Below are 26,788 nucleotides of genomic sequence, written 5' to 3'. Positions count from 1 at the left end.
GGTGTCACGAGGAGGGACTGTCAGGGTGGAGCACGGCCCCGGTACTTCTATAACTTTCCACTAGGGAGAACTTTGATGTATATGAAGAATTTGTCAACAGAGTGTTTGTCTTCTAGTCATGGCAGTCAATGTGAGACTGGTTATTTACCAATTTAACCTTACCTGAAACCCAAGTCATTTTATTAAAGTGTCCAAAGCAGTGTGGCTCCATAAACTCAGAATCCCCTGGGGGAGGAGTATTTTGGAAAAGTATATGAACCTTGCTCTCAGTTCTGTCGATGGCTGTGAGGAAGAGCAGGTGGGCCAGGAAGAGGCAGAGTGAGAGCTGCAGGTGGAGCGAGGTGCTGGTGTTCTGGATGGCTTTGCACAGCAGGAAGGTGAGGGCCGCCAGGAGGAGGCAGAGCAGAGAGAGGCTCAGCCCCACGTAGGTGATCACAGTCAGTGCGGAATCCTCCTCCTGGGACCCAGCAGAGAGGGGACCACAGTCATGCTTTCCTGCTCTGGGTAATGACCCTTCCACCATTTTTCTTTTTAGAAATAGAAAAATCAGAATAGAAGACCTAGATAGACTTGGTATATTTGTGGATAGCTTTCTCCAGCTTCTGAATGTTAGAATTTTATGGGATCTGAATGATGAATTCTGTCCCTGGAAGGACAGAGGGACAGGAGAATCTTTAGTCAAGAACAAACTCTGGAACTCACAAGGGTTTATTTTCCTATAGACTTTTGTGCATGACTCAGCCTCCCAGTTACCACAGTAGGTACACAGAGGCATGAAACTTCATGCTGAACACCACCCTCCATCCCCACCATGTGATGGTGTGTGATAGAGTCTGTACCTGAGACTCTCTGTCCAGGTATTAACCACCTGCCTTGGACGCGACTCACCCATCCCTGAAATATCCATTCTTAGAAGGGAACTAATGATTATAGATTAGAACTGAACCCTTTATGGAGGATGTCTACTATATTTTGACAATGGTGGTAGCATAAAATTCATATTTTCTGCAGCCCCTGAGCACCCTGTTGTGAAGACCCCTGGGGTAAACAGAATTTTAATGTGGCAACCACAGCCTCATGTCCATCTTCTGCTCTATGTTCAGTCAAGAGCCAACCCAGGTGCTGCTGTGAAGAGAGTGTTGCAGGTGAAATTCAAGCCCTCCATCAACTGACTTAGAGAGTTTATCCTGGTTGGACCTGTTGTAACCAGAAGAGCCTTCAGAAGAGGTAGGCTCTTCTTGGATAAAATGATTCAGAGTTTGAGAGAGTTCTGACATGAGGGAGTTTCTGCTGCTGATCTCCAGACAGATTCACTGGTGCACTGTGAGAGGTCCCAGAGGAGAATTAGGACCAGAAAGAAGGGTGAGCACTGAAGAATTGATGCTTTTGAATAGTGGTGCTGTAGAAGACTGCTGAGAGTCCCTTGGACAGCAAAGAGATCAAACCAGTCAGTCCTAAAGGAAATCAACCCTGAATATTCATTGGAAGGACTGAGCTGAAGCTCCAATACTTTGGCCCCTGATGCACACAGAGTCCACTCATTGGAGAAGACCCTGATGCTGGGAAAGAATGAAGGCAAAAGGAGAACGGGACAGCAGAGGATGGGATGGTTGGGTGGCATCAATGCCTTAGTGGATATGAATCTGAGTAAAATCTGGGAGATACTGAAGGACAGGGGAACCTGTCCTGCTATAGTATATGGGGTCGCAAGGTGTGGGACATGACTTAGCAACTGAACAACAGCAACAGATGAGAAGGAATGCAGGCAGCCATGGGAACTGAGCCTGGTTCTCTGCTGCCAGAGATAAAGAAAACACTACCTCAATCCTACTAACACCAGGAACTGAAATCTGCCATAAATCAGGGAGTTAAGGGACGACCCCAATTTTCTGATGAAAGGTTTATAAGACTTGTAGGAACCTGAACAGAAAGCTCATCTGAACCATGGCTATTTGCTAACTTGCAGAAACTATGAGATAGTAATAAATCTATGTTTCTAAAGCTGCTGTGTGTGGGGGAATTTGTTACACAGCAGTAGCCCTTGGATGCTGTCTGTGTGAGAGTTCTCACCTGAACACTGTAGTGGGCCATGAGGACAGCAAAGATGCTGAGGTGGCTGCACTGGCAGGTGGTGCTGTTGTCTCTGGTGCTGGTCACCCAGCAGCCTCTGGTGTCCCAATGACCACTTCCATTCTGGCCATGCTCCCAATACACACAGTGCACCTTCTCTCTTGGCCCAGGGGTCACTGACTGTGTTAACAGGAAGAGGAAGTGGGTGTGAGTTCGGGGTTCTGTTGCTCAGAAATGCTGACCCAAAGCTAGCTTGTGAAGGGCTTTCCGAAACAGTTTATGCACCCATGGCACAGCCCCCTGAAGCCCAAGGCTGGGCCCAGGACTCAGGCCTGTTCCACACCCACCACTCCATTCCATCTGGACTCACATGTTGGAAGACAAAGGTGACTGGGGACCTGAGGTTCTCAGTGTCCTTGTTGGTGATAAAGGCAGATATGACATCCGACAGCAGGATGTGGGAGGTTTCCTGCAGCAAACCCCTGTGTGTCTCATGTAGAGTTGTCAGTTCCTCAGCATCCAGGACCAGAGGGGCCTCCGCCAGGAATCTGTCCATCCCTGGAGTGGACAGGAGGCCCACCACAGCAAGACCTGCAGGACAAGGCTAAGGTTGACATCTTGCAGTGCCCGAAAGGACCTCTTCTTCTACAGATGGACTATTTCCTTTTGCCCCACCATAACCCATAATTCCCTTTAAACTTCAATATCCCATTTGTCATATCCTTGGGCATCTTGACACACAGTGAAGACTTACCCACTGTCTCAGCCATTACCTGAGTCACCAGAATCACGCACTGCATCCCAGGTCAGCATCATCTTTGTCTGTTTCTGAATCAAGGTGATATTCCTGTAGCTTGGCGCCTGCACCTCCAGTGACAGTTCTATGAATTGTGGAAGTTAGATTAGTAATTGTGATTGTTTTGATGACTATAACACCATGCTGTTCAGTTGCTAAGTCGTGTCCAACTCTTTGCAACCTCGTGGACTGTTTCATGTCAGGCTCCCAGTGCTTCACTAACCCATGGAGTTTGATCAAATTCATGTCCATTGAGTCAGTGATTTCTATCTAACCATCTCATGCTGTGCTGCCTCTTTCTCCTTTTGCTTTGAATCTGTCCCAGCATCAGGGTCTTTTTCAATGAGACACAGATATACTATATGTGTTTATATAGTATATCTGTTTAATTATTATGATGGAGAATTCTTGGCCATTTAGTGGTTAGAACTTGGGCTTTCACTGTGGTGACCTGGGTTCAGTCCCTGGTCAGGGAATTAAGATCCTGCATGCTGCATGCCATGGCCAAAAGAAAAAAAAAATAGGCAAAAGGACTTGAGTAGATAGACATATTTCCAAGAAAGGTACAAAAATGCTCAACAATGACATAAAAAAAATTAAACATCCTTAGGTACTAGAGAAATGCAGATTAAACCGTGATGCAATCTCTCCTGACAGCTACTAGAATGGCTATAATGACAGAAAAAAAAAAAAAAAAAGGAAACAACAGGTGTCACTGACAATAAGGAGACTGGAACTCTTGTACCTTGCTGTTGACAATGGAAAATGGAAAAATAGCTGCTTTGCAAAAATAGGTAGTTTCTCAAAAAGTTGAAAGTAGAACTACTGCATAACTCAGCAATACCACTCCTAGCTTTTAATTCATTTGTGACTCAAATGAATTAAAATAGATGTTCAAGCCAATACCTATACATCAATATGCACAGTAACACTGTTCACAATAGTCAAAAGGTAGAAACAACCCAAATGTTTATAGGAAATATAATATATATATTTCTATTTATAGGAACTATCCAGGATGGAAATCCATAGGGACAGAAAACCAATAACTGATTGCCAGGGCTGAAGGAAAGGAGAAATTTGTGACTGTTTAGTGGACAGAGAATACCTTTGCGATTATGAAAATGTTTTAGAAATAGAGGTGAAGGTTATACACCTCTGTGAATACACTACTACATGTCTCCAAATTGTACACTCTGGTTAAAATGGTGAATTTATATTAAGTGCATTTCAACTTAATAAAACAAATCAGACTTAAATAGCAAATAATACTAAATTTATACACTTCCAAATTTAATACCTTGTTTTCTTTTGAAAAGACAGTGAAAGTATTAGTGACTCTTGTCTGACTCTTCGAAATCCCATGGACTGTAGCCCACCAGACTCTTCTGTCCTTGGGATTCTCCAGGCAGGAGTACTGGGAGTGGATTACCTCTTCCTTCTTTAGGGGATATTACTGACCCAGGGATTGAACCCAGGTATCCTGCATTGCAGGCAGATTCTTTACCATCTGAGACAGCAGGTGGTCTTGTTTTGAAGCCATTTATATTTTATCATAAATTCTTCAGTATAATTATTTCCTTTGCTGACACTTCATTTTACAATGAAAGTTTAGTTTTTCATTTATTTTTAACCTCTTTTTCTCTCTGTTTTTCACTGAAGTGCAATTGAACTAGAATATTATAATAGTTTCAGGTGTACGATACAATGATTTGATATTATCATACATTACAAAATGATCACCACACTAACTCTAGTTACCATTCATTTCCATATATTATTGACTACATTTCCTATGCTGAACATCGTTGTTGGTGGTTTAGTCACTACGTCGTGTCTGACTTCTGTAAACCCCTGGACTGTAGCCCTCCAGGGTCTTCTGTCCATGGAATTCCCCATGCAAGAATACTGGAGCAGGTTGCCATTTCCTTCCCCAGATTCTGTACCTTACATCCTTTTATTTATTTCACAACTACAAGTTTGTACCTATTAATCCCTCTCAACGATTTTGCCCTTAACCTTTTATTTTAATTTGTTTATGACATTAAAGGGAGATATAGGCATGGTCACTTTGCTCTAGTGGGATTGGAAGAGCAAGGAGGCAGGGAACAAGCGAAGCAGGAACCTGCGGTCAGACTCAGGTACTGACTTACCTATGCCTGCAGATGAATTGAAGGTAAATGACCCTTTAGGCAGTGCCTTGCTCACCCCTCTCAGGACATTTTCCAGGCCAAAGAGCAGGTTAGGGACCACAAAGTGCTGCTCTGAGAAGGGCAGGGTTTTCAGGTCCCCGGGGGTCTCCAGCAAATCACCCGTCTCCTGTACGAGGTCCTGGGGGGATGGGGACACAAAGCCAGTAGCCCATGCATCTGAGAGGCCGTATGAAGTTATGACCCAGTCACAGAGAACAGACTAAAGAGACTCTCTGGGTGATACAGGTGGTACTGGATGGGATTCCCTGGGTGATTTTTGCCCCTTCAATCCAGCCACTCAGAGGTCAAACTTTTTCATTAGTGTCAAGGATGATGTAAACCCAATATCCAGAAATAGGGAAAGGAAAGGGCATTAGTAGATGTGCCATGGTGTTCAGTAGTCACTACACGTGTCCACTGTTCCCACCCACCCTGTGGGAGAGTGCACCATTGTTGCTGGGGTGTCCCTTTCCAGATCAAATTTTCCCAAGGCTTCTATGGGATGCTTCTGCCTGCCTCCCTTGGGTCCGGCCCTTACCCCAACAGTGTTCAGGACAGAGGCTGAACTGAAGTTTCTGCCCAGATCCTGGATTCTGTTCAAGAAGTGAGAGAGCGCCTAGGGGAGAAGACAAGATGGTCAGAGAGCCTCATGTGAGTGTGGGAGCTTGGGGGAAATGAACGGGCTTTGCAAAGAGATTTCCTGCTGCCTGTCCCTTTGGGGCCACTCACCTGGCTCTTGATTCCAGAGGGAGCAGTCCAGGTGGGGAAGGAGATCTCTGCAGGGGACAGGTGAGCAACTCATTAGGTGTGGCAGTGTCTGTGTTTGCTGTGGGTGGGTCTTAGATCAGGGCAGGACAGGTACCTTTACAGATGGTGTTCATTTGCTTATACCATAATCCAGGTTTAGGCTCCCAACCTTGCCGGCAGTGGCACCTGTATGAACCCACAGTGTTGACACAGACGGTGGAGTTGTGACACTGATGCTGCCCGGAGCTGCACTCATCCACATCTGGGGACAAGAAGGAGGGGGTCAGACTCTGCCTCAGTCCTGTGAGGCCCCTGTCCTCCTTGTGCCCCTCTTTTTTCCCATATTAGTTCCCCAGGAGGTGACGCCACCTCCTAGAATCAAGGACAGCACATCCTTGAGTAGTGGATGCTGTGAAAATATATATAGGAAGTGTGTAGAGTTCTGACAGACAGCAGATGAGACAAGTACAGCTTGTGAAAATACTGACATATCCTCTTTCCAGTTGGTAATTTGCTGTTGCCTGGGGTCCCTGGGAGGCTTCTGCTTGGTATCCCAGCTCCTTCTCTAGGACCCCCACACCCCTCCAAGATTTTTTCACATTTAGCCTCAAAATGCATAACACCTTACACAGCAGGGGACCCCCAGTGATCTTTCTGTTTGGTTTGTGTGGGTACCAATGAGTATATAATTAGATGTTTTGAGTGAGGGTCTCCAAGAGTGTAGCCCCTGAGCTCTAAACCTTTAAACAATCTAAACAGACTGTGCTGTTTGGGCCATTGGATCGGCTTCCAGCCAGTGCGACAGCAGCACTCAAAGCTGCCCATGGAGTTGAGGCAGTGGGCGGAGCTGTGGCATGGGTTTCTCCCAGACGTGCATTCATTCACATCTGAGGAAAAACCCAGATCAGAGCTACCCACCTTCACTCACTGCACCCATTCTTCAAGCCCCTTCTCAGATTTCTTAGCGCTGCGCTCTGAGGACACCCTCTGTCTGCAAGTTACTTGGCCTGCTGGGTTACAAATGTGTGATAGCATTTTCTAATGCAAAAGTTCCATAAGCTCAGATCTTCCCTGCAGGGTGGATGGGGACAACTTTGTGGGTGCGGGTGTAATCTCAGACCAAGCTGAATCCTTTCATGTCTGGTGCAGGAGGCTCTGTGGGCTTCTAACCAGGGAGGTTGTAGCACTGATCATGACCACGTGTGATGTGGTGGGTGAGGGGGAGGCACCACTGCCATCTGGAGCTGCATCCCTGCCTTTATTAGAACAGAACCCAGAGGACCAGTCCTGTGCAGCCCAGGTCTCCTAGCTCCTCACTGTGCTGAGGACACAGCTCTCCTCATAGTGCTGCTGCCTCTTCATTGCCAAAGTTTGTCATGGCAGCTTCCCTTAAGATGACTCCAGCTGGGACATTGTTCCTATTTTTAAGAAGAAAAATGAGGCGAAGATAGAAACTGAGTCATGGAAGCTCGACTTCCCCATCAAGGCTCTTACTCACATTCTCTTTAGCCCTGGACCGAGGTTCCCCCTCTAAAAGCCAGAGGTGACACCTCCCTCTGCTCGAATGTAGCAGATGTGGAAGGGGTGAGGTCTGGGGATGTTCTTGGGGGGCAGGGAACTCTACAAAGAAACCCCAGGCCCAGAAGGCTCTGCTGTCTCCCTGGTCTGTGGTGGGACCATTTGAGGAGGTGATCCTTGGACAGGGCCCCAGCAGGCCCTTGGTGTCACAGGAGCCTGAGTCTCGTCTCCATCATTCTTGGGGTCCCTGAACCACCTCAGCTCCTTCCCCAGCTCCAGGCCTGCCTCACACTGTCTTCCGAGGGTCTACATGTGCAATGCCTCTGGTCCTCTGGGGTGAACTCCAAGCCGGGTGGGCGCTGGCAGGTGTAGCTGCCCTCGGTGTTGATGCAGACGCTGAGGTCTTTACAGACTCGGGGTCTGTGCTGACATTCGTCCACGTCTGCAAGGGGAAGGAGAGTGTGATGGATACCTGCTGCTGTGGACAGCCTTCTGGTCTGGATGTCAGCCACGTTTCTCAGCATAGAAGCATCTAGAAGGGCCTGCTCTCTCTTCTTTGGTGAGTGGGGGCCTCTCCTCATTCAGATTGAATTATGCTATGGATGAGCATGGTGACCCGGAAGTTCTGTTGTCTAGAAGTGACCGTAAGTGGCCCAGTTACCCAATCTGCTATCTCTGACTTCGTGAGCCTCCCGGGGAATAACCCAGCTGGGATGGGGGCATCACAGCTGCCCGTGTCCAAGGCTAAAGATTTGGACAAAGGCCTGGGTGGGTCTTCTTCGTAACTGAGTACAGCTTTGTTCCTTGAGCAGGGCCCATCTTGGTTCCCAGTGATGCACTTTGTTCTGACTTCCCCAGGGCAATGCTGCCACTGAGTTCTCCTTGGATCCTGCTGACCCTGGCAGGACAGCGCTTTTCCATTCATGCTAACTCTGAGACTCCAGCTCTGTGGACATGGATGAAGACCCACCCCTGAGTCATGCAGCTCAACGATGAGGCTTGTGGGCAGTTGCATAGAAAATGAAAGTGAAAGTGAAGTCGTTCAGTCGTGTCCGACTCTTTGCGACCCTGTGGACTGTAGCCCACCAGGCCCCTCTGTCCATGGGATTCTCCAGGCAAGAATACTGGAGTGGGTTGCCATTTCCTTCTCCAGGGGATTTTCCTGACCCAGGGATCAAACCCAGGTCTCCTGCATTGCAGGCAGATGCTTTAACCTCTGAGCTACCAGGGAAGCTCAGTGGGCACCAGGCTGTGCTGGACATTGGGTTTGTTGTCTGGATAGTCAGCTTTAGGGCTGTGAAGGTGCCTTTATCTGATTCCCATGAAGGCATACCCCAGACTTGCAGGAAGTGATGAGAATCCACAGCTGAGCAAGGCTCATGATGGGCGAGGGCTGGGTGGCTGGAGCAGGGAGAAGGTGCTCATGGGCGAAGGGTGGCAGGTGTTTCTGCCATCTTGACACTTGGCCTCCCACTAGAGATGTGGACATGTGCACACTGCTGGGTGGGGCTCAGCCTCCACCTTCTGTCCTCACATGGTCTGGGTCATTGTGCAGTCTGGGTTGACCTCCTTAGTAGAGGGTCAGACCGGAGGAAATGGTCCCTGGTGACAGCTTATCACTGAGACCAGATGGAAAACCTCTTCATTTACCTGATTCTTCCAGTGAGTTGGGGGTTGATGTCATCCTGCCACACCCCTGACACAACATCCTCCCAGGCCGCAGTCATCAGAGCTACCTCAGGCCCATGAACTGAAATTATGGGAGAGGGTCAGGTGGAACCTTGTGTGGGGAAATAAATGGAAGCTGAGCAGTTGAGATGTTGCATCAGGGTGCCAGGAGACATCTTCTCCAGGCAGTTTGCCGGCAGGGTCAGTGATGGGTGGGGACTCAAGGAATGGGGAGCATTCCTTGAGTCTTCCTCCTCTCACATTTCTGGATGGGGCCCCAGAGTCCACCATGACCCAGGGTCTCAGAAGCCCCAGTGGGCGCAGGTCTTCTCCCAGACAGCACTAACAGTGGCAATGAGGACAGATAGTGTTATGAAACACACGGTGCTGTGACCACACTGAATATCTTGAATGTCACTCCCTCTTTTGTTTTAAGAAGATAAGAGGCCATGTGACAGTGGGATGTTCTGAACATCCAGAAGAGACCCTTTGCAGAGGTTCTGAGTCTTGGGGTTCAGAGAGGGTTGGGAGACTAGACAGGCACACAGGACAGCCATCTGATGCCTGGAAAAGTTGAACAAGGAGCCCAGGGACCCAGCCCAGGTCTTCTTCTCATGGCAGACCTCATGGCCTGAACATGGATGGAGATGTACTTGGGTGCAGTGAGGGCTGGAATGCTGAGGTGGGGAGTGTAAGACAATCCAGCTGAGCCTGTCACAGATCTAGGTCTTCAGGCAGAAGGTTTTGATGCAAACCAGCAGGTGGCTCTCTCCCTGTCATCCACCTTGAGGTCTGTTGAGGTCCCCTCCCACATCAGTCTTCTACATCTCTGTCTCTGGAGGGTCTCACAACAATGAGTGAGCAGCCCCCTTAGTGCAGACACACTGAGTGTGATCAATGATCACCATGTGCAGTTGTGCAGGTTGCTTACTGCACAAGAGTATCTGGCCAATGAGGCAAATTGGGGGTGGAAAGTCAACTCAGTCTCCATTCCCCAAACACACAGTAGGCCTGGAGATGAGGGACCATTACTAATTTACTGAAGGCTCTGTCTTCTGACCAGGTCATGAGTTCAAGCACAACAGCCACCCACCGAGGCTGCTATAGGCTAGCAGGGACTCCACACAGATGCAGGTCCCCTCTTCCCTCCCACTGGGGAGGCTCTGCTGCCCTCTGTCTGCAGGGCAGGAAGGAAAGGACTGGGCCCACAGTCGCTGGCTCTTCTCCCTGTAGCAGGGTGGTCAAAGAACCCTCTTCAGAGTCCTCTGTACCCTGAGCTCAGCATTCTTCTCACCTCCCACCTTCTCTCTCCTCCCCTCCTCACCCTCAGTGTTCAGGTCTATCCCTCTTCATGGACCCCTCTCTGGAGTCCTGTCTGACCCACTGCTGGCCCCTTGCCCCTTTCCCTACCTGCCTGCTCCCCCTGGAAGTGGGGCAAAGCCTGGTGATGTGTGGAGGCCATGCTCCTCCTGGTCCTGGTGAGGGAGTGGGCAGGACAGCTGCTCCTGAGCACCCACCCTGGGGCAGAGCCCCCAAGGATGTCCATCATGGAGAGGGTATGTTAGATCATGATGACTATAATTTAAAATCCAAACAGCCATCAGTGTTTTGTGCTTTTTGACCTCATATACCTTTCCAGCAATTCTATGAGGTAAACACCATAATTCCTCCTGCCCCCATTTTTTATAGTCAGGTAAGCTGGGGCACAGAGAGAGGTGAATTAACTTGTCCAAGGTCACGTACTGATCTTGGCAAAGTTGCTTTTGTTTTTATTTGTGCAAGATAGGGGTACTTAAAAGAAAACAGAAAATCACAATAATATTATCACATCTCCCATGTTAACAGTGATTTCTGAAAAAGAGTCCTGGCCAGTGTCACACATGCAGCTCTCAGGTGGCAAAGCCGGGACCTGGGTCCCTGGCTCGTACCATCTGCCTCTCTGTGCGGGTGGGACAGGTATCTGTAAACTGTCCCAACTCAGACCTGGGTGCTACACCTGTAACCAAGGTCCTGTCCCCTGGATGCTTCAGAAATGACTCAGCATTTTGGCCCTGAAATGTCAAAAATGAGAGGCAGGAAATGCAGCCTCATTCTTACCTCGACATGTGTTCTCACTCTCATTCCTGAAGATTGTTGCCCCAGAAACAGGCTCATATCCTGGGCTGCATGTGCAGTAGTAGCCTCCTTCCAGGTTCTGGCAGTCTGCTGAAATTCCACAGTACACTGGTGAGGGCGGTCCACACTCATTGATGTCTGGAACACAACAGGGCAAAGGGTCACCTCCCAAAGATGTGTGTCCCCTCAAGACAGAGATCCCCATCCCCTACCTGACTCGGCAGCACTAGGCCTGATATGTAATCCATGTCTTTTTGGAACAATTTAGACTCTTGGTCAATACTGCTGAGTCTAGGATGCAGCTGGAACAAGCCATCCCTGAAGCTTGTGCAGTCAGCTCTGATCTTCCTAGCCCTCTGACTGGCAGCCCAGATAGGGACACAGTGGGCAGTGCTGAAGTGGGGAGTGGGTAGATGTTCTGCATCTCCCTCCTCAGTCCTGAAAGGACAAACTGAGGCTCAGACTCCAGACTCCTGAAGACCCAGCTCCTCTCCAGGAAGCCAGGATTATTCATGTCTCATCTCTCCACCTTTGTATCTTTTTGTTTTTCTTTTTTCTGTGCTTGACAGTTCTGAGGACAAAGCCTGAGGCACCCACCAAATATCCATGTTTCCCATGGGTACTGGGCTGTACCCCACATTCTCTGCATGTCCTGCCACCACCCCAAGTCTTCATACCATAACAGCTCTCCAAGGGGTCCGTGAAGATCTCCCCAGAAACAGAAATGAATCCTGGAGTGCAGCGGCAGGTGGTACCATTGACACATGAGGAGTTTGGAGGGCATCGCAGAGCGCAGGCTGTGGGGGGAAGAAGTGGGGATGGAGACCGTCATCAGAAGTTCCAGAGAATGAAAGAAAGCTATCATCTGGGGGTCCATGGGCAGAATGGAAGGAAGCATGAATGGGAGGAAGGGAGGGAGGAAGGGGAAGAGACAATGCTATCCAAGGGGAAGAGCTCAGAACACTCTGGGCATTTGGGTAGAAGAAACAACTTCTCTTGTTCCCAGAGAACCATTTCTGAACCTCACTTGAAAAATAAGTCTCCTTCTCTCCCTTGTCGGTGAGAGAACCCAGACCCTGGCATGCATTCTCCACCTTTCCCCAGACTCACCTTTACTGTTCTGGGCTGTAGGTCCCATTGGAAACAGCAGCAGCACCAAGAGTCCTGGGGCAGAAAGACAGAGATGACAAACATAGGAAAATGGAGCTTCAATTTCAAGCCTTTCCATGTGGCCCCTGCCTCCTGGGGAGATGGTGGTGTCTCTGCTGCCCACCACTTTCCAGCAGCCTCCCCAAGGTTCCTGTGCTTTGCACAGAACTGAGGACTCTGCCTTTCCCCTGCATCTCCTGGGACTCCACAAGGAATCAGTTACTGACAGGCACAGCCCTCATGGAACCTCAGGTGCTAGATGTAAAGGGACAGAGTATACACAGAGAGCTGATGACAAGGACACATCTTAGAAACCCCAAACTCTCCCAAATGAGGGTGCATATTTGAAGGAGGAAGAAAGTCCTCAGATTGGTGCCTTTGCCCATACTCAGGTTCTTGGTCCTCTGGCAGTGGCCGAAATCTCTCTGGATTTCTCTCCAGGATGGTTTCTTCTGTTGAAGTTACATGTTTCAGGACACATAGGAAGAGCATGGATATTGCGGTCCAAGTTTGGAGTTACACAGTCCAAGCCCTACCTCATGATGATGTCAGTAGGACATGGAACCCTGGGATCAGGAGAGGGTGAGGACAGGTAGATATGAGAACTAAGGTATCTGCAGGTAGATCCAGTCTGCCCTGGATAAGTGGCCTCTCTAGGTTCAGCAGCTGTGGCTGCTATGGTTCCCTGCAGATGAGCTCCTGGCCTTTCTGTAGTGCACTGAGGGCACAGCTCCTCTCCTTGATCTCAGTCCAGGCCTGAAATGAATCACTGACAGCAGTAGGCTTTGTGATATGAAACCACTGTGGGTGTAAAGGGATCAAGTCTACCTACAAACAGTACCCAGTCTGTCATCCCATCCAAGTGAGAAATTGAACCCTAAGAAAATCTTTTCAGAGCTGTGTGCCTTACAGGATCTTTCTTCTTAGGAAAGATAAAAAAGAATTCCTCCTCCAGGCTGTACTGCCACTTCAACACTGTTATGTGACAGAGGATCCTGGTGGAGAATGGATTTGGAGACCCAAGTCTGCATACAAACTTTCACTTGGTGGCCACTTGTCTTTGGAAATGTCACCTGTCCTTTGAAGCACAATTTCCCCAATGCAAAATGAGTTGTTCTTCAGTTGTTAAGTCGTGTCCAACTCTTTGTGGCCCCATAGACTGCAGCACATCAGGCTTCTCTGTCCTCCACTACCTCCCAGAGTTTGCTCAAACTCATGTCCCTTGAGTCAATGATGCTATCCAAACATCTCCTCTTCTATTGCCGCCTTCTCCTCATGCCCTCGATTTTTCCCAGCATCAGCATTTTTTTCCCAGTGTGTCAGCTCTTTGCATCAGGTAGCCTAAGTATTGGAGCTTCAGCTTCAGCATCAGTCCTTTCAAAGAATATTCAGAGTTGATATTCTTCAGAACTGACTGGTTTGATCAAATGAGTGCAATGGTAGTAATAGCATAATAGCATGAGCTTTATTTCAGTTGTAGATGACTGAAGACTAATAAGGTTTAGTTGATATTATGGTTAATTTTATGTATCAATGTGGCTGGGCCGCTGTACCCACATATTTGGTCTCACACTATTCCAGATATTGCTGTGAAGGTTTTACATGAACTAGCATTGTTTGGCAGGAAAAATAATTTCTTTCATCTTTATCTTATAGTGGATCACAGTTGATTAACAATTTTGTGTTAGTTTCAGATGTATAGCAAAGAGATTCAATTATCGGATTAGATCAGATCAGATCAGTCGCTCAGTCGTGTCCGACTCTCTGCGACCTCATGAATCGCAGCACGCCAGGCCTTCCTGTCCATCATCAACTCCTGGAGTTCACTCAGACTTACGTCTATCGAGTCAGTGATGCCATCCAGCCATCTCATCCTCTGTCGTCCCCTTCTCAATCCCTCCCAGCATCAGAGTCTTTCCAATGAGTCAACTCTTCATGAGGTGGCCAAAGTACTGGAGTTTCAGCTTTAGCATCATTCCTTCCAAAGAAATCCCAGGGCTGATCTCCTTCAGAATGGACTGGTTGGATCTCCTTGTAGTCCAAAGGACTCTCAAGAGTCTTCTCCAACACCACAGTTCAAAAGCATCAATTCTTCAGCGCTCAGCCTTCTTCACAGTCCAACTCTCACATCCATACATGACCACAGGAAAAACCATAGCCTTGACTAGACGAACCTTTGTTGGCAAAGTAATGTCTCTGCTTTTGAATATGCTATCTAGGTTGGTCATAACTTTCCTTCCAAGGAGTAAGTGTCTTTTAATTTCATGGCTGCAGTCACCATCTGCAGTGATTTTGGAGCCCAGAAAAATGAAATCTGACACTGTTTTCACTGTTTCCCCATCTATTTCCCATGAAGTGATGGGACCGGATGCGATGATCTTCATTTTCTGAATGTGAGCTTTAAGCAAACTTTTTCACTCTCCACTTTCATTTTCTCAAGAGGCTTTTTAGTTCCTCTTCACTTTCTGTCATAAGGGTAGTGTCATCTGCATATCTGAGGTTATTGAGATTTCTCCCGGCAATCTTGATTCCAGCTTGTGTTTATTCCAGTCCAGTGTTTCTCATGATGTACTCTGCATATAAGTTAAATAAACAGGGTGACCATATACAGCCTTGACGAACTCCTTTTCCTATTGGAACCAGTCTGTTGTTCCATGTCCAGTTCTAACATTTGCTTCCTGACCTGCATACAAATTGCTCAACAGGCCGATCAGGTGGTCTGGTATTCCCATCTCTTTCAGAATTTTCCACAGTTTATTGTGATCCACACAGTCAAAGGCTTTGGCATAGTCAATAAAGCAGAAATGGATGTTTTTCTGGAACTTTCTTGCTTTTTCCATGATCCAGCAGATGTTGGCAATTTGATCTCTGGTTCCTCAGCCTTTTCTAAAACCAGCTTGAACATCAGGAAGTTCACGGTGCATGCATATATTGCTGAAGCCTGGCTTGGAGAATTTTGAGCATTACTTTACTAGCATGTGAGATGATGCAATTGTGCGGTAGTTTGAGCATTCTTTGGCATTGCCTTTCTTTGGGATTGGAATGAAAACTGACCTTTTTCCAGTCCTGTGGCCACTGCTGAGTTTCCCAAATTTGCTGGCATATTGAGTGCAGCACTCTCACAGCATCATCTTTCAGGATTTGAAAGAGCTCCACTGGAATTCCATCACCTCCACTAGCTTTGTTCGTAGTGATGCTTTCTAAGGCCCACTTGACTTCACATTCCAGAATGTCTGGCTCTAGGTCAGTGATCACACCATCATGATTATCTGGGTTGTGAAGGTCTTTTTGTACAGTTCTTCTGTGTATTCTTGCCATCTCTTCTTAATATCTTCTGCTTCTGTTAGGTACATATCATTTCCTGTTGTTTATGGAGCTCATCTTTACATGAAATGTTCCTTTGGTATCTCTGATTTTCTTGAAGAGATCTCTAGTCTTTCCCATTGATCACTGAACTTCATCTCTTACTGCTATTCTTTGGAACTCTGCATTCAGATGTTTATATCTTTCCTTTTCTCCTTTGCTTTTCGCTTCTCTTCATTATACATATACATATATCTATTCTTTTCCAAATTGTTTTTGCATTTAGGTTATTACAGGATATTGAATAGAGTTCCCTGTGCTATGCAATAGGTGCTTGTTGATTATCTATTTTAAATATAGAAGTGGGTACATGTGAATCCCAAACTCCCAATCTATCTCTCATCCCTCACTTCCCCCCTGTAATCATAAGCTTATTTTCTAAGTCAGTGAGTCTGTTTCTGATTTAAGATTTACATCAGTAGACTCTGAATAAACCACATTACCCTCCATAATTTAGGTGAACCTCATCCAATCAGTTGAAGGCCTAAGAGGAAAAAGAAAATGGACCTCCTTGAAGAAGAAAAAAAAGCTTCTGGTGACCCTTGAATGTGAGATGCAACATCAGATCATCCTGGGTTTCCAGTGTGCTGCTGGTTCTTGAGATTTTTGGACTTTCCAACCTCCACAACTTCATGAATCAGTTTCTTAAATAAAATCCTTTCTCACCTCTATAGATTCATCCTATTGGTTCTGTTCGTCTTGAGAACCTGGGCTAATATAGGTGGTAAAATGAGAAATCTTAGTTAAGTTTCACTAGGAATTTATTTCACCAACTTGGGACTTTCCTGGTAGTCCAGTGGGCAAGAATCTGCCTGCCAATGCAGGGGACACAAATTCAATTCCTGGTCTGGATGGTCCCACATGCTGCAGAACAACTTAACCCCATGAGCCACAGCCACACACATAGAGACCATGCTCTGCAATGAGAAGCCACCAGAGTTTGGAGGAGAATGGGTTCATATAGATGTAAGGCTGAGTGCCTTTGCTGCCCACCTGAAACTATCATAACATTGTTAATCGGCTATGAAAAGTAAAAGTGAAAGTCGCTCAGTTGTGTCCAGCTCTTTGGACCCCATGGACTATACAGTCCATGGAATTGTTCAGGCCAGAATAGTAGAGTGGGTAGCCTTTCCCTTCTCCCAGGAATCTTCCCAACCTAGGGATCAAACCCAGGTCTCCCACATTGCTTGCAATTCTTTACCAGCTGAACCACAATGGAAGCCCAAGAATATTGGAGTAGCTAGCCTATCCCTTAATCAGCTATATGTCAATATGTAATACAAAGTTTTTTTTAAAAGAGAGAGTTGGGGGTGGTCCTAAGATGGTGGAGGAATAGGACAGGGAGACCACTTTCTCCCCCACAAATTCATGGAAAGAACATTTGAAGACTGAGCAAGTTCCACAAAACAACTTCTGAATGCTTGTAGAGGACATCAGGCACCAGAAAGGCAGCCCATTGTCTTTGAAAGGAGATGGGATGAAATATAAAAGATATGAGAGACAAGAGAGGTAGGGACGGAGATCTGTCCCAGGAAGGGAGTCTTAAAAAAGAGAAATTTCCAAACACCAGGAAACACTCTCACCTGCGGGTCTGTGGCAAGTCTTGGAATCTCATAGGGCAACATAAGTGCAAGGAAAACTAAATAAATACCTAATTAAACCCCACAGATTCCGTGCCTAACGGCAACTTCCAGCGGAAAAGCAGCCCAGATGCTAGCATCCACCGCTAGCAAGCGGGGGCTGGGCAGGGAGGCGAGGACTGCATTGCTTAGGGTAAGGACCTGGCCTGAATGCCCCAAGGACAATCTGAGGGAACTAACATGAGATATCAACCCAGACTGGGGGATAGCCAGAGAGAGAGAGAGAGAGAGAGAGAGAGAGAGAGAGAACTATCCAGTGAAAAGCTCTAACCTAAGACACTGCCAGGCCTGCTCACAGAACAAAGGACTGAGCAGAGCTAGTCAGCTGTGGACTGGCCCATCCCCCGCAGGAGACAGGCAGGCGGGAGCAGCCAGAGCTGGAAGGGGGCAGTCCTGGCTCCAAAGAGGCATCTCTACCAAACTGAAAGCAGGCTTCACTGCTAACCAAGACTTCTTGGGATTCTGGATGGTTGACATTCACCAGGAGGGTCATAGCCAGAGATCAGCTCCCCAGAAGAGACACACGGCACACCTGAGAAGGTGCACCCATTGTGCACCCAGAAAACTGAGTGGCTGGGATGGGGGAGGGGATAAGACGCACCCCCCACCTAGGGGTGACTGTGCTTGCCAAGCACCTGATCATCTGAGCTGCTTGGACATGGGAAGGGCACAGAATGCAGGCCCAACCCAGTCTGTGCCTTTGTGGAGTACCTGAGAACCTGAACCTGAGCGGCTTAAGCCTGGGAAGTGCACGCAACCCAGGGCCCGCCTCAGACAGTCCCGGCAGAGCAATCTAGAGCCTGAGAAGTGTAGACCATGAAAGCACACACGCTGTGAGCAGGGGCAAACCCAGTGTGGCCGAGACACTGCGAGCACTCCCCACACATGCCAGTGATATTTGTTTGCAGTGTTCCTCCCTCCCCACAGCACAACTGAACAAGTGAGCCTAAAAAAGTGACCACCATCGCCCCCTTGTGTCAGGGCAGAAATTAGACACTGAAGAGGCCAGCAAACAGAAAAAGCTAAAATAAACAGAGGGAACCACTTTGGAAGTGACAGGTGCAAAAGATTAAAACCTTGTAGTTAGCACCGACTACATAGGAAGGTGCCTATAGATCTTGAGAAGTATAAGCTGGATCAAAGAACTATCTGAAAATGAATTGACCCCACACTGTCCGCAACAGCTCCAGAGAAATTCCTAGATATATTTTTACTATTATCATTTTTTAAATTAAAAATGTTAAAAAATTTTAAGTCTCTATTGCTCCTTTAATTTTCATTTTTATAACCTACTATTACCTTGAAAAAAAAAAAGACCCTGTTTTTAAGCAAACTTCACATATATATTTTATTATTTTTGTGACTTTGTTCTGTTTTTTTAATATTGTATTTTTGAGAGTCTAGCCTCTACCCTAGATGTTTAATCTTTGCTTTTCGGTATTTGTTATCAATTTTGTACCTTTAAGAACCCAATCTTCAGTACCCAGTTTTACTTGGGAGCAAGATTACTAGCTTGCCTGATCTCTCCCCCTTTTGACTCTCCTTTTTCTCCACCAGGTTTCCTCTATCTCCTCCCTCCCCCTTTTCTTCTCTACCCAACTCTGTGAATCTCTTTGTGTGTTCCAGGCTGTGGAGAACACTTAGGGAACTGATTACTGGCTGGATCTCTCTCCTTTTGATTCTCCCTTTTATCCTCCTGGCCACCTCTGTCTCCTTTCTCCCTCGTCTCTTCTCTGTGTAACTCCATGAACATCTCTAAGCAGCCCAGACTGTGGAGAGCACATAGGGAAATGATTACTAGCTAGATTGCTCTCTCCTCTTTTGATCCCCCATCTTCTTCTCCTGGTCACCTTTATCTCCCTCCTCCCTCTTCTTTTCTCCATGTAACACTGTGAACCTCTCTGGGTGGCCCTCACTGTGGAGAAACTTTTCATCATTAACCAAGATGTTTTATCATTGGTGCTATAGAGATGGAGAAGTCTTGAGGCTACTGTAAGAATAAGACTGAAAACCAGAGGCAGGAGGCTTAAGTCCAAAACCTGAGAACACCAGAGAACTCCTGACTCCAGGGAACATTAATCAATAAGAGCTCATCAAAAGCCTCCATACCTACACTGAAACCAAGCACCACCCAAGAGCCAACCAGTTCCAGAGCAAGACATACCAAGCAAAATCTCCAGCAACACAGGGACATAGCCCTGAACTTCAATATACAGGCTGCCCAAAGTCACACCAAACCCATAGATATCTCAAAACTCATTACTGGGCACTTCATTGCACTCCAGAGAGAAGAGATCCAGCTCCATCCACCAGAACACCGACACAAGATTTCCTAACCTAGAAACCTTGACAAGCCACCCTTCCAGCCCCACCCGCAGCAAGAAACTTCCACAATAAAGAGGAACCACAAACTGCCAGAATATGGAAAGGCCACCCAAAACAGAGCAATATAAACAAGATGCAAAGGCAGAGAAATACTCAGCAAGTAAGGGAACAGGATAAATGCCCACCAAAACAAACAAAAGAGGAAGAGATAGGATATCTACCTGACAAAGAATTCTGAATGATGATAGTAAAAATGATTCAAAATCTTGAAAACAAAATGTAGTTACAGATAAATAGCCTGGAGACAAGGATTGAAAAGGTGCAAGAAATGTTTAACAAGGGCTTAGAAGAAATAAAAAAGAGGCAATATATAATGAATAATGCAATAATGAGACCAAAAACACTCTGGAGGGAACCAAAAGTAGAATAACAGAGGCAGAAGATAGGATAAGTGAGGTAGAAGACAGAATGGGAGAAATAAATGAATCAGAGAGGAAAAAGGAAAAAAGAATTAAAGAAATGAGGACAATCTCAGAGACCTCGGGGACAATGTTAAATGCCCCAACATTCGAATCATAGGAGTCCCAGAAGAAGAAGATGAAAAGAAAGACCATGAGAAAATGCTTGAGGAGATAATAGTTGAAAACGTCCCTAAAATGGGGAAGGAAATAATCACCTAAGTCCAAAAAACCCAGAGAGTCCCAAACAGGATAAACCCAAGACGAAACATCCCAAAACACATGTTAATCAAATTAACAAAGATCAAACATAAAGAACAAATATTAAAAGCAGCAAGGGAAAAACAACAAATAACACACAAGGGATTCCCATAAGGATAACAGCTGATCTTTCAATAGAAACTCTTCAGGCCAGAAGGGAATGGCAGGACATACTTAAAGTGATGAAAGAAAAACCTACAACCCAAATTACTGTACCCAGCAAGGATCTCATTCAAATATGAAGGAGAAATCAAAAGCTTTACAGACAAGCAGAAGCTGAGAGAATTCAGCACCACCAAACCAGCTCTCCAACAAATGTTAAAGGATCTTCTCTAGACAGAAAACACAGAAAAGTGGATAAACTCGAACCCAAAACAACAAAGTAAATGGCAACTGGATCATACTTATCAATAATTACCTTAAACATAAAGTGGTTGAATGCCCCAACCAAAAGACAAAGACTGGCTAAATGGATACAAAAACAAGACCCCTATATATGCTGTCTACAAGAGACCCACCTCAAAACAAGGGAAACATACAGACTGAAAGTGAAAGGCTGAAAAAAGATATTTCATGCAATTGGAGACCAAAAAAAAAAAAAAAAAAAAGCAGGAACAGCAACACTCATATCAGATAAAATACTCTTTGAAATAAAGGCTGTGAAAAGAGACAGAGAAGGATACTACATAATGATCAAAGGGTCAATCCAAGAAGAATATATAACAATTATAAATATATATGCACCCAACATAGGAGCATCACATTATGTAAGGGAAATGCTAACAAGTAAAAAGGGGAAATTAACAGTAACACAATAATAGTGGGAGACTTTAATACACCACTCACACCTATGGATAGATCAACTGAACAGAAAATTAACAAGGAAACACAAACTTTAAATGATACAATAGCCAGTTAGACATAATTGATATCTATAGGACATTTCACCCCAAGACAATGAATTTCACCTTTTTCTCAAGTGCACATGGAACCTTCTCCAGGATAGATGACATCCTGGGCCATAAATCTAGCCTTGGTAAATTTAAAAAATTCAATCATTCCAAGCATCTTTTCTGACCACAATGCAGTAAGATTAAATGTCAATTACAGGGGAAAAGCTATTAAAAATTCCAACATATGGAGGCTGAACAACACGCTGCTGAATAACCAACAAATCACAGAAGAAATAAAAGAGAAATCAAAACATGGATAAAAATGAATGAAAATGAAAACACAACAACCCAAAACTTATGGGACACTGTAAAAGCAGTGCTAAGGGGAAGGTTCATAGCAATACAAGCTTACCTCAATAAACAAGAAAAAAGTCAAACAAATAACCTAACTCTACACCTAAAGCAACTAGAAAAGGAAGAAATGAAGAACCCCAGGGTTAGTAGAAGGAAAGAAATCTTAAAAACTAAGGCAGAAATAAATGCAAAAGAAACAAAGGAGACCACAGCAAAAATCAACAAAGCCAAGCTGGTCAGATTTTATTTTTCTGGGCTCCAAAATCACTACAGATGGTGACTGCAGCCATGAAATTAAAAGACGCTTACTCCTTGGAAGGAAAATTATGACCAACTTAGATAGCATATTCAAAATCAGAGACATTACTTTGCCAACAAAGGTTCATCTAGTCAAGGCTATGGTTTTTCCTGTGGTCATGTATGGATGTGAGAGTTGGACTGTGAAGAAGGCTGAGTGCAGAAGAATTAATGCTTTTGAACTGTGGTGTTGGAGAAGACTCTTGAGAGTCCCTTGGACTGCAAGGAGATCCAACCAGTCCATTCTAAAGGAGATCAGTCCTGGGTGTTCATTGGAAGGACTGATGCTAAAGCTGAAACTCCAATACTTTGGCCACCTCATGCAAAGAATTGACTCATTGGAAAAGACTCTGATGCTGGGAGGGATTGGGGGCAAGAAGAGAAGGGGACGACAGAGGATGAGATAGCTGGATGGCATTACCGACTCAATGGACATGAGTTTGAGTGAACTCCGGGAGTTGGTGATGGACAGGGAGGCCTGGCTGCTGCGATTCATGGGATCGCAGAGTCGGACATGACTGAGCGACTGAACTGAATTGAACTGAACACCTATCCTACTCAAACTCTTCCAGAAAATTGCAGGGGAATGTACACTTCCAAACTCATTCTATGAGGCCACCATCACCCTAATACCAAAACTTGACAAAGATGCCACAAAAAAAGAAAACTACAGGCCAATATCACTGATGAACATAGATGCAAAAATCCTTAACAAAATTCTAGCAATCAGAATTCAACAACATATGAAAAAGATCATACATCATGACCAAGTGGGCTTTATCCCAGGGATACAAGGATTGTTTAATATCCACAAATCAATGAATGTAATACACCACATTAACTAATTGTAAGATAAAAATCATATGATTATCTCAATAGATGCAAAGAAAGCCTTTGACAAAATTCAACATCCATTTATGATAAAAACTCTCCAGAAAACAGGAATAGAAAGAACATACCTCAACATAATAAAAGCTATATATGACAAACCCACAGCAAACATTATCCTCAATGGTGAAAAATTGAAAGCATTTCCCCTAAAGTTAGGAAAACAACAAGGGTGCCCACTCTCACCACTACTATTCAACATAGTTTTGGAAGTTTTGGCCACAGCAATCAGAGCAGAAAAAGAAATAGAAGGAATCCAAATTGGAAAAGAAGAAGTAAAACTCTCACTGTTTTCAGATGACATGATCCTCTACATAGAGAACCCTGAAGACTCCACCAGAAAATTACTAGAGCTAATCAATGAATATAGTAAAGTTGCAGGATATAAAACTAACACACAGAAATCCCTTGCATTCCTATACACAATGAGAAAACAGAAAGAGAAATTAAGGAAACAATTCCATTCACCATTGCAACAAAAAGAATTAAATACTTAGGAATATATCTATCTAATGAAATAAAAGATCTCTATATATAAAACTATAAAACACTGGTGAAAGAAATCAAATAGGACATAAATAGATGGAGAAATAGACCATGTTCATGGATCAGAAGAATCAATATAGTGAAAATGAGTATATTACCCAAAGCAATCTGTAGATTCTATGCAATCCCTATCAAGCTACCAATGGTATTTTTCAGAGAACTAGAACAAATAATTTCACAATTTGTATGGAAATACAAAAAACCTCGAATAGCCAAAGCAATCTTGAGAAAGAAGAATGGAACTGGAGGAATCAACTTGCCTGACTTCAAAGCCACAGTCATCAAGACAGTATGGTACTGGCACAAAGACAGAAATATAGATCAATGGAACAAAATAGAAAGCTGAGAGATAAATCCACACACCTATGGACACCTTATCTTTGACAAAGGAGGCAAGAATATACAATGGAGACAATCTCTTTAACAAGTGGTGCTGGGAAAACTGGTCATTTGTAAAAGAATGAAACTAGAACACTTTCTAACACCATACACAAAAATAAACTCAAAATGGATTAAAGATATGAATGTAAGACCAGAAAATATACAACTCCTAGAGGAGAACATAGGCAAAACACTCTCCGACATAAATCACAGCAGGATCCTCTATGACCCACCTAACAGAATATTGAAAATAAAAGCAAAAATAAACAAATTGGACCTAATTAAAATTAAAAGCTTCTGCACAACAAAGAATTAATCTCAAAAATATACAAGCAACTCCTGCAGCTCAATTCCAGAAAAAATAAATGACCCAATCAAAAAATGGGCCAAAGAACTAAACAGACATCTCTCCAAAGAAGACATACAGATGACTAACAAACACATGAGAAGATGCTCAACATCACTCATTATCAGAGAAATGCAAATCAAAACCACAATGAGGTACCATTTCATGCCAGTCAGAATGGCTGCTATCCAAAAGTCTATGAGCAATAAATGCTGGAGAGGGTGGAGAAAAGGGAACCCTCTTACACTGTTGGTGGGAATCCAGACTAGTACAGCTAGTATGGAGAACAGTGGAGATTCCTTAAAAAACTAGAAATAGAACTGCCATATGACCCAGCAATCCCACTGCTGGGCACACACACCAAGGAAACCAGAATTGAAAGAGACACATGTACCACAATGTTCATCACAGCACTGTTTATAATAGCCAGGATAAGGAAGCAACCTAGATGTTCATCAGCAGACGAATGGATAAGAAAACTGTGGTACATATACACAATGGAATATTACTCAGCCATTAAAAAGAATACATTTGAATCAGTTCTAATGAGGTGGATGAAACTGGAGCCTATTATACAGAGTGAAGTAAGGCAGAAAGAAAAACACCAATACAGTATACTAACGCATATAAATGGAATTTAGAAAGGTGGTAACGATAACCCGGTATGCGAGACAGAAGAAGAGACATAGATGTATAGAGCAGTCTTTTGGACTCTGTGGGACAGGTTGAGGGTGGGATGATTTGCGAGAATGGCATTGAAACATGTATATTATCATATGTGAAATGGATCGCCAGTCCAGGTTCAATGCATGAGACAAGGTGCTTGGGGCTGGTGTACTGGGATGACCCAGAGGGATGGGATGGGGAGGGAGGTGGGAGGCGTGTTCAGGATGTGGAACACATGTACACCCATGGCGGATTCATGTCAATGTATGGCAAAACCACTATAATATTGTAAATTAATTAGCCTCCAATTAATATAAATAAATTTATATTAAAAAAATAAAAGAGGGAGTTGCCAAAAAAATGAGAAGCCCTTGCACTGCAGCCAAAAGGAGCCTCCATGCACAGCAAACAGAGAAAGCCCACATACAACAGCAAGGACCCAGCACAACCAAAAATATAAATTAACTAACTAATTAAAAGTTTCACCAACCTTCTCCTTTGAGAACTTAACATAATTGAGTTAATACCCTTCTTAAATTTCCTTCCCTGCTTTCCTTTGTAAAGATAGTGGGAAAACCAGAAATAAAGCAAAAGCTTTTAAAAGTAAAGAACAGAGGAAATTCTCAAACTGGATAAAGAGTCTCAGACAGCTTTAGTTGTCTAACTCCATCGTTATAATTCTACTTACCTGGAAGCAAACTTAGATACTTGTTTCTCATGGTGCAGAGAGCAGAAAGCCCAGCCACAGAAGATGTCTTATCTTTCTCTGTGTGTCGGGGAGGGACTTCTGGCTTTCAGTATGACTTCTGCTTTTCATGGGGCTCATCCAGGTGGCGCTAGTGGTAAAGAACCTATCTGCCAACATGGGTTTGATAGCTGTGTTGGGAAGATCCCCTGGACAAGGGCATGGTGATCCACTCCAGTATTCTTGCCTGGAGAATCCTGTGGACAGAGGAGCCTGGCAGGCTATGGCCCATAGGGTCACAAAGAGTCGGACATGACTGAAGCGACTTAGCACATGCATGCTGCTTTTCATTACTTAACAGGAAATCACTGGTCTGGATGTTTCTTCCTCCTGTTTTGCCTGATGATTACTTCTCTGAAATTTCTAAGCATTTGCATAACATTACTGGTATTTGTACCGCAAGACTCTTCAAAAGTGGTTTTTATATTGTTTTGATATATGAAGACCTATATCAAACATGAAGACTCATTTTACTGGTCTTTTTGCATGTATGAGGACCTTGGTTCAGAGTGAATAGAATTATTTATTTGCTATATATTAACAGATTAAAAAATATTTTTGTGTACACATTTAGTTTTATTGTAACCAAGCAACTTGTACACTTTTAACGTTTAAAACTGAGCATTATCTTTCCTTTCCAGTGAAACAAAAAGAAAAGTTTAAGAATAAACAGGAGCAAAATTACAATAGAGAACTTTGATAGCAAATAAGATCCTACAGGTTCTGCTGATTCTCCCAGCAAGCGGCAGGGCTCAAGTCATCATTAGGAGAGAATTTTATTTTAAAATGTCTTAACTTAAGGATTTCATTAAACATCACAATTAAACATGCCAAAGGAGGCCATGTTGTCAAAATGCCCACTAACCCACAAACATCTGAAACCACCCTTTGCTAACCCTATAAACCTGATTTTAAAGTATTTTTTCTTTTTTTTTAAACAAGAGAAAGTAGACAGATACATGTTGGTAAATGCTAACTGTCCACATTCATATAGAGACACAGTGTACTCTCTGAGCCCAATATACAGAGAAAAGAGGAAAAAAGCTAGAATTCTATGCACTACTACACAGGGGCCTAGCACCCTCCAGTTTCCAGCAGAGCTAAGGGAGCAGAAGGTTTTTCTTTTTTTTCTCGCAGAGCATGGTGGTATTGATTCCATAAAATTTTTGTTGAGACAGGAAGGGATAAAAATGAATTTGGAACAGAAATGGGTAGAGATTCTTTACTGAAGAATCTAGTATTCTTCTAGCATCACTGAATTCTGCTCAAGGTATTCCCCCCCCCACCCCCCAAATAAGTTTGAACCATGGTATAAAGAGAAAAGAGACTTCAAAAGCAGGGCTACTGAGAACAAGAGGAGAGAACAAAAA

General features: G+C 44.6%; 1 protein-coding gene across 3 annotated transcripts in view; it reads right to left on the bottom strand.

Moving 5' to 3' along the window:
• Positions 1 to 25,529, bottom strand: part of LOC133250516 (adhesion G protein-coupled receptor E2-like) — a 67,296-nt gene extending 41,767 nt beyond the window's left edge. For all 3 annotated transcript variants that reach the window (XM_061421836.1, XM_061421838.1, XM_061421837.1), the window contains exons 1-12: positions 25,362 to 25,529; positions 12,217 to 12,270; positions 11,784 to 11,903; positions 11,089 to 11,244; positions 5,921 to 6,067; positions 5,788 to 5,834; positions 5,597 to 5,674; positions 5,020 to 5,197; positions 2,844 to 2,951; positions 2,441 to 2,661; positions 2,071 to 2,250; positions 260 to 457 (exon numbers count right to left, since the gene is read on the bottom strand). In XM_061421836.1, the coding sequence (XP_061277820.1) occupies positions 260 to 457; positions 2,071 to 2,250; positions 2,441 to 2,661; positions 2,844 to 2,951; positions 5,020 to 5,197; positions 5,597 to 5,674; positions 5,788 to 5,834; positions 5,921 to 6,067; positions 11,089 to 11,244; positions 11,784 to 11,903; positions 12,217 to 12,270; positions 25,362 to 25,392 (1,518 nt within the window). In that variant the 5' untranslated portion in view covers positions 25,393 to 25,529. The remainder of the gene's footprint in view (positions 1 to 259; positions 458 to 2,070; positions 2,251 to 2,440; positions 2,662 to 2,843; positions 2,952 to 5,019; positions 5,198 to 5,596; positions 5,675 to 5,787; positions 5,835 to 5,920; positions 6,068 to 11,088; positions 11,245 to 11,783; positions 11,904 to 12,216; positions 12,271 to 25,361) is intronic.
• Between the last annotated feature and the right edge of the window lie 1,259 nt (positions 25,530 to 26,788).

This window comes from Bos javanicus, chromosome 7 (genome assembly GCF_032452875.1).
Source record: "Bos javanicus breed banteng chromosome 7, ARS-OSU_banteng_1.0, whole genome shotgun sequence".
In the NCBI taxonomy this organism is placed as follows: Eukaryota; Metazoa; Chordata; class Mammalia; order Artiodactyla; family Bovidae; genus Bos; species Bos javanicus.
This window is presented reverse-complemented; position numbering and strand designations above follow the sequence as displayed.